Source organism: Cibotium barometz, chromosome 5 (genome assembly GCF_041138505.1).
Source record: "Cibotium barometz isolate CiBa-2024 chromosome 5, ASM4113850v1, whole genome shotgun sequence".
Classification (NCBI taxonomy): Eukaryota; Viridiplantae; Streptophyta; class Polypodiopsida; order Cyatheales; family Cibotiaceae; genus Cibotium; species Cibotium barometz.
Window position 1 is genome coordinate 7,981,496 of NC_141050.1, and position 19,094 is coordinate 8,000,589.

Sequence of the window (19,094 nt, forward strand, 5' to 3'; positions counted from 1 at the left end):
AAAGAAGACTACCCAAAGCTTCCGCGCGTTACACCGACCCTTTCAACCCTTCAAGCAAAATGGTGGGTCCGCAAGAGTGGTTGTTCCTTATTCAGCCAAAGATCCTCCCGAGGACATGGATACGAAGATGATGTACCTCAAGCAACTTTTCTTTGCTCCATACTTGGATCTTTTTCCTCGGGAGCTTCCAACGGTTCTCCCACCTCGGCAACCAGTTGACCATGCTATTGATCTCCTTCCTGGCAGTGCTCCCCCTACTCGTGCTCCATATCGAGTTTCTTTTACAGAATCTCAAGAGATACAACGACAACTCACTGAACTTTTGGAGAAAGGACATATTCGACCAAGCAAAAGCCCTTTTGGAGCTCCAGTACTTTTGGTAAAAAAGAAGGATAAGTCTATGCGCCTTTGCATCGACTATCGTGCCCTTAATAAGTTGACTATCAAGAATAAGTATCCTCTTCCCCGCACGCTGATGAATTGTTTGATCAATTACTCCATGCAAAGGTCTTCTCCAAAATTGATCTTAAGTCTGGATATCATCAGATTCCCATTCGCGAAGGTGATGAATATAAGACAGTTTTTCACACAAAATATGGTCATTATGAGTACTTGGTCATGCCATTCGGGTTAACCAATTCCCCTGCAACATTTATGAGTCTGATGAATAATCTTTTTCGTCCTTTTCTGGATAAGTTCGTTATTATCTATCTTGATGACATCCTAGTGTTCAGTCATAATATGGAAGAACACAAGGCACTTCTTAAGATCATTTTCCAGGTGCTTCGTGGACAATGCTCTTTACATTAATCCAGCCAAAAGTGAATTCTTCAAGACATCCTTGGAGTACCTCGGACATGTTGTTTCAACCGACGGTATTTCTATGGATCCAAAGAAAATACAAGTTATTGTCAATTGGCCAATTCCCACAAACATCCATAATGTTCGTTCTTTCTTGGGACTTGCCAACTTCTATCACACAAAGGTTCATCGATTTTCAGAAATAGCTGCTCCTCTCACATAACTTTTAAAGTTTGCTCATGCATTCAAGTGGACTGAAGCCGCAACTCAAGCTTTTGAAAGTTTAAAGCCAGCTTTGACCACAATACTTGTCGTGGCTATTCCTGACCCTACTCTCCCCTTTGATGTTTATACGGATACTTCTGATATTGCCGCTAGTGCCGTCTCGATGCAACAAGGATGAGCTATTGCATTTGACAGTCATAAGCATTCTATAATTCAAGTAAGATACCCAGTATATGACAAAGAATTTTTAGCTATTGTTCATGCCTATCGTGCATGGAAACATTTATCCTTGGTGCAGATTCAGTGGTGAAAACAAATCATCATTCTTTGAAATACATCTTCACGCAGCCAGTTATGGGCCGAATTCTTAGCCAATTTTCATATGACAATTGAGTATGTTCCTAGTCTTACCAATGTGGTTGTGGATGCTCTCAGTCGTATGCCACGAACTTCGGTCTTGGCTATTTCTACAGTTGAAATGGATATACCTCAAAGTTTCAAGGATCGTGATTTTGGAAATGCATTTCGAATTCTCAATTCTCAGAATGCAACTCCTTTAGAATTGAAGATTTATGCAGCATATACATTGGTAGATGGTTTATTAAATTATCAAGATCGTATTTGTGTATCTCATGATACTCATGTTCGAAGAGTCTTGGTGAAGGAACATCACGAGGTCACTTATGCTGCACACCCAGGCATCAACAAGACGTATCGTCTTTTGACGGCTACATATTATTGGCCTCAAATGACCCAAGATGTTATTAAGATTGTCACAACATGTCTTTCGTGCCAACGTATGAAAGCTAGAAGACAAGTTCCAGCTGGTCTTATTCAACCACTTCCGGTTCCCAATGAACGCTGGAAAAGTATTAGTCTGGATTTTATTACTTCACTGCCACATTCTTCTAAAGGCAATACACATATTCTTGTGGTGGTTGACAGATTTTCTAAGATGGCACATTTCATTCTGTGCAAGAAAGCAGCCCAGGCTTCGGATATTGCAACACTATTCATACAGTATATCTTCAAACTTCATGGGTTGCCAAAATCTATAGTTTCTGATCGAGATCCAAAGTTTACACGACATTTTTGGACTTCGATATTCAAGTCTCTTGGTACGAATTTGCTTTTTAGCTCTGCTTATCATCCACAGACAGATGGACAAACGGAACGAGTTAATCAGATTGTGGAAGAAATGTTGCGACATTATGTTCAATCTCGATTAGCTTCATGGAAAGAATATTTACCTTTGGTAGAATTTACTTATAATAATTCTTATCATTCAGCTATTGGAATGACACCTTTTCAAGCAGCTTATAGTTATACTCCTCTTGTTCCTACCAACTTTGTTCTTCAACATAAAGTGGCTTTAGCAGACCAACAGACCAACTCATTCGAGAGATGCAAAATATTCTGTTGCAGATTAAGGATAAGATAGTCAATGTCCAAGAGCAATATCAGCGCACAGCTAATAAGTATAGTCATCATATTGAATTTCAAGAAGAAGACTTGGTATTATTATATATTGCCTCTCACCGATACAAGATAGTGAAATCAGTCTTTCCAAAGCTTTACCCAAGATATTATGGATTCCTTATTAAGAAGAACACATCTCTCAGTTATAAGTTGGATTTGCCGCCTTCTTGGGGTAGAATTCATTGGACTTTCCATATTTCTTGGCTCAAGAAGTTTGTGAAAGGTGACTTTCTAGTTTCAGATGTTTTAGATTGTGTTCCAAAAATCGAAGATGAACACATACTCTTAATTCCAGAGACAATTCTTGATGTCGGACAGAAAGAAACACGACATAAGCTCACTACATAATTTTTGGTTAAACGGAGAGATCTTGATGATTCTGACTCTACTTAGCAAAGTGATGAAGACTTACAAGAATATCCAGAACTTCTTCGGGAATTATTTCAAAGACAACCATCGCTTCTTTAGCCAGAGTCTTATTATAAGTGGGAGGGAATGTCACGATTGTGACTAACTCTCTTAATCTCTCCCTAATTGCTCCTTAATCCCTCATTAACTGTAAAGAAACCTGTGAAGGTTCACACCCTTGCACAAGGGGTCACTATCAAAGAACATGCCTATTCATTAAAACACACCCCTAAGTCCTAAGGACATAACCATTGGTTCAAGAGCCACACCCCTTCATCAAGGATGTGCCTCTTTATTTGTACCTTTTTGGCCTCTATTTAAGAAAAGCCCCTGTCTCAATGCAATCATTTAATCTTTTCCTGCAGTGTTTGTTTTATGTTCATTAATCAAGTCTCTAGTCATGTTAATTAAGCTATAAAAGCTTCACACCATATCATATAAACATGAGCTACCCAATACTACCCATGCTGTACAGAAGGTGAAGGATTTCCAACAATGCATGTGATATCTCTCCTATTTCACGTTAAATGGGCTGAAAGCGAACACTATGGATGTTGTGCCTTCCTATGCATGGACCTATGCGAAAGTATATTGCCAACTGGACATTGACCCAAGCATTGTGGATTATAAATTAAGCCTAAGAGAGTTTCTCATGGGAGATTGTCTTGGTTTTCCACGCTTGGGATGACCCATAAAAGAGAGACACTGACGTTGGACGGGTATCCATGTTGGGATTGACCGGTGGATTGGTTTTGATTCTCCATGATGGGACTGACCCATGGATTCGATTGGTTTTCAACACTCCGATGCTGGGATTGACCCCTGGATTCATTTGGTTTTCAACACTCTGGATGACTTGTAGAAGAGACATGCTAGGGTTGACCCATGTATGGAATAGTACAAGCTTTGGAAGATGGGAGATTGTTCTTGATCTTTGCCCGTGCATTCATAGTTTGCCTGTTTGATGAATAAACAATGACTTTCACGCATGAACTGGTTTTCCAATGTGGATATTGCCTAGGATTTAAATGCCTTGGAGTGTCCACTGAGCTAGGGACGCCTAGGAATGCCACCTGGGCACGTGTGCATGAAGCTGTTTGAGGCCTGGCATGTGTATTTTATGGGTTTTATATGTGGTGAATATTGCCCCTAGGCCCATTTTATTGTTTGAAAGGTTTTATAACCATGTGTAATTGGCGAGTTCACATGATGCTAAAATAAGAGCAGAAAACTTATAAATTGAGCATCCTAATCTAAAGACGAGTGTTGATAGTTTGAGTATGGACAGCGACATGTCACACAAGGGACACTTGTCAAAGAGGCTACCCTACAACATAGCACCTACTTTTCAGCACATGAGAAGCCCATTCTCTATGGTTCCTACTTGGTCAAGTGGACGACACCACGGTTTTTGAGCATTCCCAGACCTCCAATCAATTGTTGTACATAAACCCTTGATTTCTGAGTTATTGCTATTGAAAAATCCTAATTTCTAGATGTGCAAAAAAAAATATTTGCTGAGGAGCTGCTCTATAAAGACCCTAATTCTTGAGGTTCTTTTGTTCAAAAACCTTAATTTTAAGGCTGTCATACAAAAACCCTAATTTCTACGCTATTGCTGAGAAGAAGCTGGACCTCTAATTTGCCGCTTTTGCACAAAAACCCTGATTCTAAGCTGTTACTATCAAAAAGTTTTCTTACATGGATACCCTAATTGGAAGCTATTGAATAGGCTTGATTTGCCCAAGACTTATGGACAGATTTGGGAACGCCTGGTGGTTGCTCAAGGCGTGTGAGCGCACGGCCCTCCCATAACCATAAGCGCCAAAAGCCCTCTCCGGCCACCTTGGCCGGTGGCGGGTCAATGTACCAACCATGCTCGTGGAAGCCAATCACCCACACTCTCTACAGAGTACATCTGCTGAGATCCTTGGAAGGGGGCTCTGCCTTGACAAGTCTGGCATGAAGGTCTGATAGAATAAGTGAGGAGGCTTGAACTCTCGTCAGCACCATGCACTACCAAAGGTATGCCATGTCTAGTGAAACACTCCTAGCCATAGCTAAGGAAGACTATGATTGGGCATTCTAGTTTTCTTGTGTGCGGAGGCAATAAGGGTTCTCTCCTCGGGTCGTGCCCCCAAAAAGATTTGTGTGCCTTCACTTACAAAAGGCTCTGCGTTATCCTTCATTACTATTAGGAACTAGGGGGGTGACAAAGCCGCCGCAATTGGAGGATTAACATGGCACGAGAGATGCACATGGCAAGATCGCTCCCTTGCAGCATGTGGTCATGGCTGCTCTCAGGAGCCCTAACTAGATGATGGACTTACTGCAATTGAGCTGAAATTGTGCTCTTTGACATCATAGCTGGTCTCAAAACCCACAGTTTCTCATCGGTTTTGATGGGTTCTTGTCTGGTTAAACTTATTAGTGAAGTAAGCATTGTGGACGATCGTCTTTAGAAAGCCTGGTGTTTATTATGGGCGATTAGCAGCAAACAATACACCAAAGCTACTAGTGAGAGTTTGCAATTAAGCCTTGTGGCACGATAGTTGGTCATAGAATCCAGATTAGCAGATGGATTGCGATCTTGGTTGACACTATAGCGGCGATTACGCACTAAACAAGAATCGTAGGGTCATAGGTAGCGGAGAAGAAGATTTAGCAGTAAAAAAACCTTATTTTCAACTGACAGAAGGGAAATTGGAGTTTGTGGGCGTATTTGAGTATTGAAAAGTGGGTTCTGAGAAATTTGGGGGAAGCTTCTTTAACACCATAGCTAAAGCTAGGGCTAGCTACTACTGCACCCACATCTTTTCTGAAGCAATTGCGCCATAGATATGAAAGTCAATCTTTATAACACTACCTTGACTCCAACGCGGGGTTTGCTGGGCATTTTGGAGTCTCTGTTTTTGTACCGATCGTGTACGTGTACCCCTGGTCTGGATAAGATAAGTGTGCCATGTTGCATGCGCGGAAGCCTTCCTATACTGATCCACAGCCCTAAGCCTCATTAAGAACAAGATGCTGAAATAAACATGATTAAGACAGAGGAGAGAGAAGAAGAGAGAGATTGGTATCAAGGTTTTCTTGTATTTATATTGTACAAAAAGGTTGCTAAATATATGTACATGATTGGGCCTTGGTCAGCCCCATAGGCATTACCCCTGGCCCCTTCTACATGCTTCTACTGATAACTATGCTTTGGATGAATGAATGAACTCATTAATGAACTTGATTTATGACTTGGTACTTACATATATGGCTGGAGTGCTGGTCGGTCAGCTTAGTTCCAGTCGGCCAGCATTGGACATGGGCCATGGCACATCTTTTTTATATTGTATTTAAATGCTGCGTTTCATATTAATGCTGCTGCCCCTGCTGTCCACTCATGAGACTGTGTTGCCTGCTGCCTAGGTCTCCTATGGGCTGCCGACTGCAGGCTGAAAACCCCCTTGATGGCTGTCGACAGGGTCCTTAGCCCTCCATACTGCTGTTGACGATGATGATGTTGTTGATGATGTTGATGATGATGATGTGTGCTGCTACTGCTGATGCTATTGATGCTAATGAGGATGCTTTTGATGCTAAATGCTGACTTAACCAGGGATCAATGTTGTTCATGCCAAAGATTAGCCATGGCACGGGCGTGCACGTGACATGCCATGTCTTACTTGTGTAGTATGTGTGTAATTCCCTTGAGTCAAAAGATAACGCTTACAACCTACAAAAGCATGTATTTTTGGTGTAAGCTTCGACACAATCAATAGAATATCATTGAGTTGTACAAATACTCTCTCTAAGAGCATTGTTCTCCTCTCTTTGCATACACCCACCATGGAGATCTTTCATCCTCCATAGCTTCACACTCACTCCTCATCATGCAGAAGCATGGGCTAACCCTAACTTCCTTCACGAATGCCGTACAGACTGTATGGGCATGCCCATACCAAGGTCTTCAAGAATCTGAAATATGGTTGTTCGGCTTTAAAACAGCTGTTTTTCGGACAATTTTCAAGCTTTTTCTGCTTTACCAAACTAGTTCGGGGACAGCTTATGGGACTGTTTCTCTTCACATGTTTGCACTTGGAAATCGATGTTATCATGGATATGCTCTTGGATATCATGGAGTTGCAGATGGTGGATTGTTTGATCTAAGGACCCAGCAATGGATACTAATGTTCACACTGTTTGTCGGTCTCAACAGCAATGTGTGGGACTTAAAATCCATATATTATAGATTCCATGGTCCACAGGAATCCGTGGTTATGTGGATATCTTTTTGAGACATTGTTTTTTTTATTCTGGGTAACCTAGTGCTAAACCTGGGAAGCACCCCCAAAGTTTGATACAGATAAACACTCCTTGGTAATGTGACATAGAATCCAAAGGGGCGGGGGGGAGGAGCCACCCATTCCAGTCCTAGTGTGGTGTGTCCAGTTTTTGGTATCTTCAAAGTATATGGTGTCAACGACAACTAAAATGATTGAGGAAGAGCTTTCACCAAAGGACCCACACAAAAAAAATTAACGCAGCAAGACAAGTTTTCGTATCCATCATATTTGTTGAAAAAATCAAATCGTGCATGTTTCACTAGCTAGGGACAAGTGTGCAGATAACATCAACTCTTGTCTAAATGCACACCAAACAATTTTGGTGCACTTGACTTTCGCAAGTAAAACGGCAAGTTCTTCAAGAATATTTGCAGCACAGATGATTGAGTTCTTGACCTAGATCAAGATCTCAACCCAAACCTTCCTATTGTTGCAATAGCAGCAATTCTTATTGATCCAGGTCCAGACCTGGACGCATGTGCAGCTTTATAGAATGATCACCCCTCTCACTGTTCCAATATAAGCAAGAGGGGATGTCGCATGCATCATCCTCAACCGTTGGTTGGATGCATTTGTCATGAGGCTACAATTAAGATTAGAACTAGGGTTAGGTCACCAATTACAATAATGACTAGTGTTTTGCAAATAATCGGGCCGTGTTGTTAACCCTAATCTAAAAATACACAAATGAGATTGTGTAAGAATCCAATTAATGCAAGACGCACCCAACTAGCATAAATTATCACAATGTTAGACGCCTCCAGTTGATCCACTTAGTTTGCCTACTTTTTTGTTAAAACGACCCCCCTCTCCCCATTCTACACATCCTCTACAAGCCTTTGGGGAGTAGCCAGGAGAGAGAGAGAGAGAGAGAGAGAGAGAGAGAGAGAGAGTAGCAGGAAGTTCAATGAATCCTGCTTCCGTAAGTGCTATTCTGACAATTCTTCCCTCTCATATGTCACTCCCTTAACCTCTCTACTGCCACATATATAATGCAACCTCCTGCTTCTTGCAATCCCCTCGTCCCTTTCCAGTAAGTCCTTGGCCACAAAATCTCCTGTCTCACGTGCCAGCAACTTACAAGTTGCAATTGACATTCTCCTTAAAAAACTGACAATACAATATCAATACATCGTGTCACTTGATGCATTTCATGGGTGTTTTTAGCATGAATGTGAAGCCCCTTCAATTCTGATTGCTGATGAAGCACAGGTACCAACATAATTGAACTGCCAGCCTGTGTCTCTCCATCAATTCCTTCTGTGTACTAGACACCGGCACCCAAATCATATCTATGCTTAAGCTAAAAAACATAAGCACCAAAAAGGAAGGTGTACAAAACATGCTCTCGTGTAAGCAAAATGAAGAAAAATTGAAGATGAAAGGGTATGTAAACATTTATGCAGTAGAATGCATGCTCTGTGGTAATGAGGTGATAGCTCAAGTGGTAAAGATGCTTGTCTAGGATCAAGAGGTCCTGGGATGGCACAAGGGTTTACAGCCTGTTGGAAAGCATGGCATCCATGGCCCAAGTAAGCCAGAAACCAAAGAGATAGAAAGAAAGCCATTACTGTCTATGCTTTAAAAAAAGAAATGGGCACAGAGGGCACCATTCTATGTGCAAGAGATGTTGCAAGATGACCATGGTTAACTGAAAATAAGGAGAACTTACCCGTGCCCGCCCAGGTCCTGGACTCCTTGTTGGGCAGCATCCCCACATTCATTCAACTCTTGAGCATCCGCAAAGTCTGTTAAGAAAGAATTGTTCCACGGACCAGCCATCACTCACGACCACGAGCTACCCCAAAGCATAAACTCAAGATGAAGCTTAAGCTTAAACTTAAGAAAACTTGATTAATATCTCCGAAATCTCTGTCTCCCCAAGCACCGTCTGTTGCTTTGTTTTCTCCTCAGCAGTGCTGTCTGCTAGACAAAATCACTTTTGCTTTGCATTTCCGGGCAGCCCCTGGCCAAACTCCGGCCCTGTGGACAAAAGCTAAAATCTGCTTCTGTTTGCTTTCTTACTTGCCTTGAACGGTCGTTTGGAAGATGATGTACAAGTTGATTACATGGCCTATAGTAAAATGGTGTTTTCCTCCATAGGAATCTCTACAAACTTTTTTGCAATTTGAGGGGTTTTTTTAACATTCGGCCCCACTGTTGATTCCATTTCAAGAGGGGCCCTTAGAACCCACATATGCTTCATGTCAAGAATTAAGGGATACTTAGGGTGTTTATAGACTACGGATCTCCCCCCCAGGAAAAAGGTTGGGGCATGCACCTTTTGATAAACAATTGCCGGACGACAATACCCTTTACAGACCGTGGGCATGCCCACGAAAAAGGAGTCCTGCAAACTGAGAGTTGTGGGCAGGCTATTCCGCTTGGAACTGAAACGGTGGTTGTTGGTGGGCTCGAGTCAGCAAACACATCAGCACTGAGTGATTGTGGTGATCGGATTGGTTGGGCAAAACTTTTTCGTGGGCTTCCACCCAAGTGTGAAAATACCCTTACTTCACAAATGACTGTTCCAAATGTCGTGAGAGTGAGGTCATGTAAATACAATTCACACACATGCATTTGCTAAGAAGCTTTGGCCCTCTCTTGAAGACTATTTTCCTCCTCTATTAATGCAGCTAGAATTATCTCACCCTATGTGTGTGCTACATCCCTATCTACCTCCTCCTCACACCCTTCACTAATGTCAGTTTTGATGAGCTTTAAGAATGCAACGCTTTTCTTAGTTTTGGATTCTAGTTTAAAGTAACCCTCATCTAGTTATGTGATTGTCGATGCAATTTGTGAGGATGGCTAGAAGAGACAGACAGAGAGAGAGAGAGAGAGAGAGAGAGAGAGAGAGAGAGAGAGAGAGAGAGAGAGAGAGAGATGTGTAGGGGTACCCTTATTATTGCACAAGGGGAGGCAATGGTAGCAATGTTTTGTTAAAAGGAGCATTACAAAGGGCCAATCAACAATCTCATGCTCATGGACATAGGGTGGATATACATGCATTGATCCTTCATAAAAGAGCTAAAATGTTTAGATAATCTTATCATCACATAAACAAATCTACCACTTTGATCAGTTCACACAATCATATAGTACTCATCTAACCTTGTAACCCAAAGTATCCCATAAATGCAAGGTTGCAATTCTAGCAGAAACCCTCTTTGGGCTATTATCACTCATGTTTTATATTACAATAATTTTCCCAAGCTATTGTTTTTATGGTAAGTTCTCATTCCTTATCTTCTTAGAGATCATTCTTGTAATTTGCATGTGAGCTCTATTTTGGTATGACAAATTTTGGATATTCAATCAAAATAGGCTCAAGTTTTTGCTTTTGTGATCAAAACTACATATGTGTATTTGACAAGAGAGCCAAATCACATTGCTTTTGCATGCTTTATTTTAGGTTACGATTTATTTTGTAAGTTCACTTTATCTAGGGTTCTTTTATCTCTTACTTTTTAAAAGGTTAGAGGTTTTTTCCCTGCATTTTTAACAAAATTAAATTATATATCACATCAAATGGCACCCCTCCCTTCTCCTTCCCCCCCCCCTCCCTGCATGCTCTCATGAAGACACATATAAATGCTTACATGCATACAAATCTCTCTCTCTCTCTCTCTCTCTCTCTCTCTCTCTCTCTCTCTCTCTCTCTCTCTCTCTCTCATCCATGAACATGCACATGTATACACTTGCATGTGCATCTATGCACATGTAGACACTTGCATGTGCATGTATGCATGTGCAGATGTATATACACATGCACATGCATTCATGCATGCAGCACAACACAACCTAATAACCTTTAAGTTTATTGCCTAAAAATTGCAGAGTCTTTACCTAAAGAAAGAGGACCATGAACCATTGTAGTCCTTTACGATGATAGATATCCTAAGCATGCCTAATAAGCCCAAATATAAAACAAGTACAAGAAAGTACATTAAATTAATTTTAACAATAAGAGAGCTATATAAAAGTATGTCATTTTCCACCTTCATCCTAACCACTACATTAATGATCTCCATTTGTGTTTTGAGTATGCATTGTCATGTAAATCTATGCCACCAACTCAACCTCCATTGGTCATTACCATTTAAACAATCCCATCCATGTCTTACTCCATTATTATTGCTTTCAATATCATTGACCAGTTCTTCATTGCCCACGGCTTATGCACGACATTGAGCTAGCATGAGATAATCATTATTTTTTTTTTTGCAACTTGAAATGAGGACTTTTTATCTTGGACCCAAAATTTTATTTCTTAAGAAGGTTCCACTCTCATTTGTGAAACTAAAAAATGTGACCATTCGGAGCCATTGAAAAGTGATAGTTTTCATGTTGTTAATCATAAGTATTTGTCCATAGTATTTCTTACTTAGATAAGATAATATTGTTAATCATAAGTATGTGTCCATAGTATTTCTTACTTAGATAAGATAATAATGTATTGGAAGATGAGCCGAATAAAACGATAGTAAACCATTGCTCTCAATATTATTGACTAACTATTGCTCATGACCTTTTGCCCAACCTTAAGCTAGTGAGGCTAATATTCTATATAGTTTTAATCATTCCTATATTTTAAGCAATTTAAATTGAGAACTTTTGTATCTTTTTCCTAACACTGTATTTCTTAAAGAGGGTCCACTCTCGTTTATGAAAATAAAGCACATGACCATTTTGAGCTGTAGAAAAATATATTCTTCACATTGTCAATTGTGAGTGCTTATCCATAGTCTTTCATTTACTATTTAGACAAGATTGAGAAATTCCCTTTATAAGTGGCATCATATTGACTTGATTAATAGGAGAAGGTCTAGTTATTACTAGGAATTTTTTATTACATCTAGTTGATTTTTATACTCTTGTGAAAACTTTTCTGCTCTTCTTATAACTTTCTCAAAGTTTTTCTACTCTTGTTACAACTTTCTCAAAGTTTTTCCCCTATAAATGTACCTTCATGGATTTTAATAGTCTTGTGTGTGTGTGTGTGTGTGTGTGTGCGCGCGCGCGCGCACACATGTACATGTGTGCATACATGCACGTGCATGTGTGTGCATACATGCACATGCATGTGTGTGCATACATGCACGTGCATGCGTGTGCATGTGCATGTATGTGTGTGTGTGTGTGTGTGTGTGTGAAAAAGTAGCACCATATGAGCATTTAAAATCATTGGAAATTTATTAAAATTTTTGAAGGATCATTTTACACAGCTTTAAAATGTGTGTGTGTGTGTGTGTGTGTGTGTGTGTGTGTGTGTGAAGATAAGTGGTAAAAAATAGCACCATATGAGCATTTAAAAATAATTGAAAATTTATTTAAAAATTTTGAAGGATCATTTTACACACCTTTAAAATTTCAAAAAATATATAAGAAGATCAACATTCATAAATATGTCAAACTAGTGGCAAGATAATAACAATTATATTCAAAGTAAATGTAGATCGCTTAAGATGGAGCCCTCACTTGCAACCATCCAAACAAAAGTAATATGTTAGTACTTACTTATGATTCTTTGGAATGCACCCTTCATAAGACCATGAGTTTTTATCCCAATCAAAGGTGCCACATTTTTTTTAAACCTTACTTGTCAAAGGCCCATGCAACAATAGTTAGGTAAATTAGATATCAAAGAACATGTAGTATATGCATATGCATTAAGTTTCTTATGTGATGGCCCTATTTATAAGATGAGGCCTCATTCATATGCAGTATATGCATATGCATTCTTGTATGGTGGTCCTATTTATAAGATGAGGCCTCATTCATGCATTAATATCATTGGTGTATTAAATTTCTCCCTAGTTCAAGTCCTAATAGAGCTTTGAGTTATGTATGTCCGAAAGTATAGATTGAACAACACCTTTATCTAGATGGTGTAATTAATGACTTTGTTTTACTCATGTATGTATATAAGTTATAGTTGCACATTTTCTTATGGACTTTTCATGGCATCGGTAGATTGACCATTATTTCTTATGGACTATTCTTGGAATTACTAGATTGATCATCGGGGGATTGAAATATTTCCATGCATCTTCATGGCCATGTATTAAGTCCTATGTACGCCTTTATAAATGTATGCAGACCATATACTAATAGCTTAGATGGAATATTTTGCTATAATTTGGCTGAATATACATGCAATCCCCATAGAATACCATGGATGGGTATTGGGTATTGTTAAAACCAACAAGAAGAAGCAATAAACAAGATTATATGATCATGAATGCCTTATGTGACTCATAGGCTAGCTATGTTTAAATGTTTTAAAATAAAGGCACCCCTTTGAGATGAAAGATACAAGAGCAGGTGATTGGGTGGAAGGCTAGACACATGGGATTGGATGGGACTAGGCTGAGTCTATGAAAGTGGTCTAAGTAGATAAGGATCCAATACCGAAAAGTGGGTGGTAGGCTACCTAAGCTTACGAGGTGCTTCCCAAAACAAAACCAAATCAATATTCCTAGAACGAGATAACTTGGGAAGAATATATTAGATTAGAAGTCAATCAAAAGGCTAGAGAAGTTGCCTTCATAATCGAGGAGTCTGGATATCTTGTTGAGCCTTGGGAGCTACTATATGTGTGGTGATTGTGAGAATTATGAAGGGAAAACACCTGGTGGAATCATTCACCTTTCCTTATGTACGAATTGTTTCAATCAGACTAAGGGCAAACCTTGGGACATTGTAATATGAGGGCTCAAGGGAGTCTTTCTACCCCTAGGGTGATTTTCACTGCTAGATTATTATATAGATAGGGGGTAGGGGTCTCACACAACAACCTCTATTTATTTTAAATGAAATCACCTTTTGCAAAAGGACTCTTAGATTGCAAAGGTGGGATATTCTTAATAAATTGATCACACATTTTGATTTTTTAACAACCTTCTTATGGTGGTTAATGTACCAAATCCTATAATCTACTTTCATTTCCAAAATGAAACTTCCGATGCCGATTCAAGTACATCTTGGATCTATATCCAAACAAAGAAACTCATTGAAATAGCACCAGGCTGAATTTAAATATCAAAGTCTGCTTCTACTCTTTTTGAGGGCTAGACGCTCATAAAAAATCCCTAAGGCATCCACAAGTAATGAAGCTTAAACCCAAACAAAAGGAAGTCATTAAAATCAAATTCTCTTAGTAGCTCTTTTAAAACTTAACCTACTAGACACTTTTATGAAAACTACAAAGAAATTCATTGAAATGGAATTCTCACAATATCTCTTTCAAAACTTAACCTACTAGACACTTCTATGGAAACTATATCACATTTCTTAACATGAGTTTTGAACTAGGCTTACCAAATTATGTGATTTAATTATATGACAAATAATTTTAAGCTTCCCTTTCAACCTATCAACTACATCCACAAATGTAGGAATAGATCTTCTAATTGGGCACATAAGGTAATCCTATCCCAAATTAGACCATGCCTTTATACTATCAATCAACTAAATTTGAAAACAATTCTGTCTCAAATCTTATCCAAAGTTTTTGCATTAATGGGTTTAAAAAAGTTAAATTATGGTTGTTGAAATGTCAAGCTTAACACAAGATGACACTCATGATACGCTTGGGTGATCGTTTCACATTTACACCACTGGTGTGTTTGGTAGTTGACATGATGGATCTTTGCCAGGGATTCTATAGTTGAACTACACCTACCTAGTCCAACCGAGTTATGGCATACTTATGTTGGGTTTTCACTTATCTTTTTGTTTGCAGCCTTCTTTTGAGAGTAAGAAGAAGAAGAAGGAGATTTCAGCCTTCCATCTTTGTGTGTGTGTTATCCATTGTTGTGTGAGTGTGTGTGTGTGCTTGCAAGAGCTCAATGTCTCTCAGACTATGTCAGAATGTCAGCCCTACAAATTCGATTGGTGCCATCACATAAAGACAAAGAGAAGGTCAATGAGTCCCTTGGAATGCTTAACATTTCAGCAGGGCATTTATTTGTTATTAATGGAGAGTCTAGTGGCTCAGAGCAGAGCCTTGGCGAGGAGTTTGGGATTATAGCTTATTTATAACACCTAGTGTAAGGAAGGCTAAGGTAGCCACAAGGACACCAAGGATAGATCTTGGACCATGCAGGTTAAACAAGGTGAAAAATCCTATTCAGAGATTGATGTATGATGGTTATGTAGCTTATCATTATGCATACATGGCAAAGGTTGTGCAAGATGTTGAACCCACATGTTTGAGGATGCTATTGGGCATGTAAATTGGGATACAGCCATGGATGAATAAATGGCTACATTGGATGCAAATAAGACATGGGAATTGGTGCCTTTGCCTAAGGGTAAAAAGGCTATTGGATGTAAGTGGGTCTACAAAGTGAAGCACAAAAGCATCAGGTACAAGGCGAGATTGGTTGCCAATGGTTATGCTCAGACCTACGGCATTGATTATGAGGAGACATTTAGCCTCGTTATCAAGATGGAAACCGTGAGAGATGTTATTGTAGTGGGTGTGTTAAAAGGCAGGGTTTTACATCACATGGATGTAAAGAATGCATTCATGCATGGTGAGTTGTAAGAATAAGTATATTTGAAACAGCCACTTGGTTATAAGAATTTGAGTCACCCAGACTATGTGTGCATGCTAGACTTTTATGGCTTAAAGCAGGCACTGAGAGCATGGCTTAAAGCAGGCACTAAGAGCATGGCATGATAAGATTGCACAATATCTTATTACCATTGGCTTTCATATGGCAGAGGCTGATCATTCACTCTATGTGCAAAAGAGTGATAAGGGGATTACGGTCATCACCATCTACGTGGATGGCTTGATTATTGGTGGTGACAATGAAGAGGAAGTTGAGAATGCAAAGATTCTCCTCAAGAAGAAGTTTGACATGAAGGATTTGGGTGACCTGAGATACTTTCTTGGCATTGAGGTCACGAGGATGCTTGAGGGCATATAGCTATCTCATAGAGATAGGATGCATTGGACATGTTGTTCAAATATGGTATGGCTGGCTGTAAGACTATTTCTATACCATTAGATTAGAATGGCAAGCTGAGTGCAAACGTAGGTGAGATCTTGGAGAATGCCACTATGTATAGGAAGATAGTGGGCTGCTTGATCTACATGACAATCACCATGCCAGAATTAAACTACATAATTGGGTTGGAGAGCTAGTTTATGCAGGTTCCTCAAAAACCATATCTGGATAGTGTGAGGCACACACTACACTACATAAGTTCCATAGTGGATTATGTCTCTTCTATGAGGCTAGTATACAGGTGCAAGTATATAGATACACTGATGTAGATTGGGCTGGTAGCATCTTGGAGCGAAGATCTACTAGTGGGCTTGTATATGTTTATGTTCTCCTTTGGGAGAGGCGCTGTTACATGGAGCAGCAAGAAGCATCCAACAGTTGCCTTATCAAGTACAGAGGTAGAGTACATGGGTGCTGCAATGGCAACATGTGAGGTAGTTTGGTTACTTAAGCTAGCATATAGTTGTCCATGAACCCAATGTTTCATGTGCGGACCAAACACATAGAGCTCCATTATCACTTCATTAGAGAGAAGGTCTTGGTAGGAGATATTGACCTCGTGTATATCATCACATAGGAGTAGGTGGCTGACATTTTGACCAAGGCCTTAGGAGCAGAGAAGCTTTGCAGATTTTGCACTATGCTTGGAGTCTTGGAGATGGAGTTAAGCATGAGGGAGAGTTTTGAGATGTCAAGATCAACATGACCTGACACTTATGATGCGCCTGGGTGACTTTTTCACATTTACACCACTAACGTGTTTGGTAGTTGACATGATGGATCTTCGCTAGTGATTCTATAGCAATTGAACTACACCTACGTACTAGTCCAACTAAGTTATAACATACTTATCTTGCTAGCTCACCTGTTTAGCATGTTCATATTATGGACCGCTTGTACATAGTACTCTAGTATGTATGCTGGGTTTTTCACTTATCTTTTGCAACATTCTTTGAAGTTGAGGATTTCCAATTGTGTGCATCGGTGATCCTCCATTGAGGCGCTAATGCCACTAAAATCGAGGGAGAAGTTTGGGCACACCCATAAAGGTATGTGTACATAATTAGGTTACTGGATAAATGATATTAAACACAACATTTAAAAGGTCTATCTTACAAGAACAAGACTAATGTTTTGGTATTTTTTCACTCATCATTTTAGGGTTGGTATTAGTGACCCACTTGGGCAACCAAAATATGGTGTAGTTATCTCCTGCACCCATAATTGGTACATGTATGGATTTTTAAAAGAGCAAAAATTTTCTTTAGAACACTACCAATACATTTTCCAATCACATTTGCCTTTTTGTGTGGTTTCATATTGTTATAACAGGGTTTGTCTGTGTGTTTGTCACCCAAGACCAATACTCACAATTAATAGCCTAAGAAGCACATCCAAGCTATTGCAATAATCCATATATGATCACTCCATAAGTGTACACACAACCATAAGAACATAGAAGGTTTGCCACCCAACGAAAGCTACCATAATCCATATATGCTCACTCTATGAGTCTACACACAACCACCCACAAGAACACACGTAAGGGTGAACACCTAAACATAGGCTCTAGATCAAGTATATCAATAAGCCACCCTCAAGATAGATACCAAAGTGACCCCAACATAGCCCACACCCTCAAGGCCTATGTACCATGCACCCGCTTAGTCCTGATGACTCTTCACTAGTGTTGATAGCAAGTGGGCTAGATAAAATTTGGATCCTTTGGAAAGCCCCTCTCCCAAGCTAGAGTTCCACATATAATCTCCCTCATAAATGAGCACTAAATCGAGCGGCCACACTCTATAGGTTTGGACATGAGGCATAACATTCTACCCCTCCTAGAAAGTGGAAGGCTGGGATACAAAATCTAGATATTGATGTCTAAGTGAAGCATCCTTCTCCCAAATGTTGTCTTCATCTGCATGATCTCTCCATCTAATAACCACTTAAAAATTTGATATATTTCTAAGGGTTTATTCCCTACGATCATGAACCATAAATACCTTATGAAGAACATAGATAGTTAGATCCTCAAGTCTCATAAGCTCTTGGTCAGAAACTAAGCTATCTCCTGCACCTCTTTCAATTTACAAACATGAAAGATAGAATGCACATGTGGTAGACGCAATCTGTAAGATACCTCATGAATATTTTTAAAGATGAATTGAGGTCCATAATATCTCGGAGAAAACTCATAGACTTTTTCAATCCTCTTACCTAAGAACCTTGAGGAACCTGATCGCTTTTGGTTAACATGAAATTGTGATCTATCATGTGACTTCTTCCATCCTCTTACATAAGAACCTTGAGGAACTTGATCGCTTTTGGTTAGCATAAAATTGTGCTCTATCATGTGACTTTTTCAATCCTCTTACCTAAGAACCTTGAGGAACCTGATTGCTTTTGGCTAGCATAAAATTGTGCTATATCATGTGACTTCTTCCAAACAACATCATCTCTTATTGTTGTTTCAAGAAGCCAACTATAGCACCAACTCAAACTTTCTCTAAGCCAATCATTTATGGGATTTTAGGCTACACATAGTGCCCAAGTAAGGTACATTTTAATAGCTATAGATTATGTCACAAAATGGGCTGAAGCAAGAGCTTCAAGAAAAGTGGATGATGTGGTTACAACTAAGTTTTTTTATGAGAATATCATTGCCCACTGTGGTTGTCCTTTCAAGCTGGCGAGTGACCAAGGAAAACATTTTTTAAATGATATAATCCAAAATCCCACAACAACGTTCATGGTCTCATACTGCAAGTCCACTCTATACTACCGCGAGAGCAAATGGTCAAACCACGAGCACCAATGAAGT

General features: G+C 39.6%; 1 protein-coding gene across 1 annotated transcript in view; it reads right to left on the reverse strand.

Annotated features, from left to right (window-relative positions):
• LOC147638013 (uncharacterized) overlaps nt 1-9,348 on the reverse strand; it is a 30,017-nt gene extending 20,669 nt beyond the window's left edge. Inside the window, exon 1 of the mRNA XM_086797430.1 lies at nt 8,920-9,348. Within this exon, the coding sequence (XP_086653556.1) occupies nt 8,920-9,029 (110 nt within the window). The 5' untranslated portion in view covers nt 9,030-9,348. The remainder of the gene's footprint in view (nt 1-8,919) is intronic.
• Between the last annotated feature and the right edge of the window lie 9,746 nt (nt 9,349-19,094).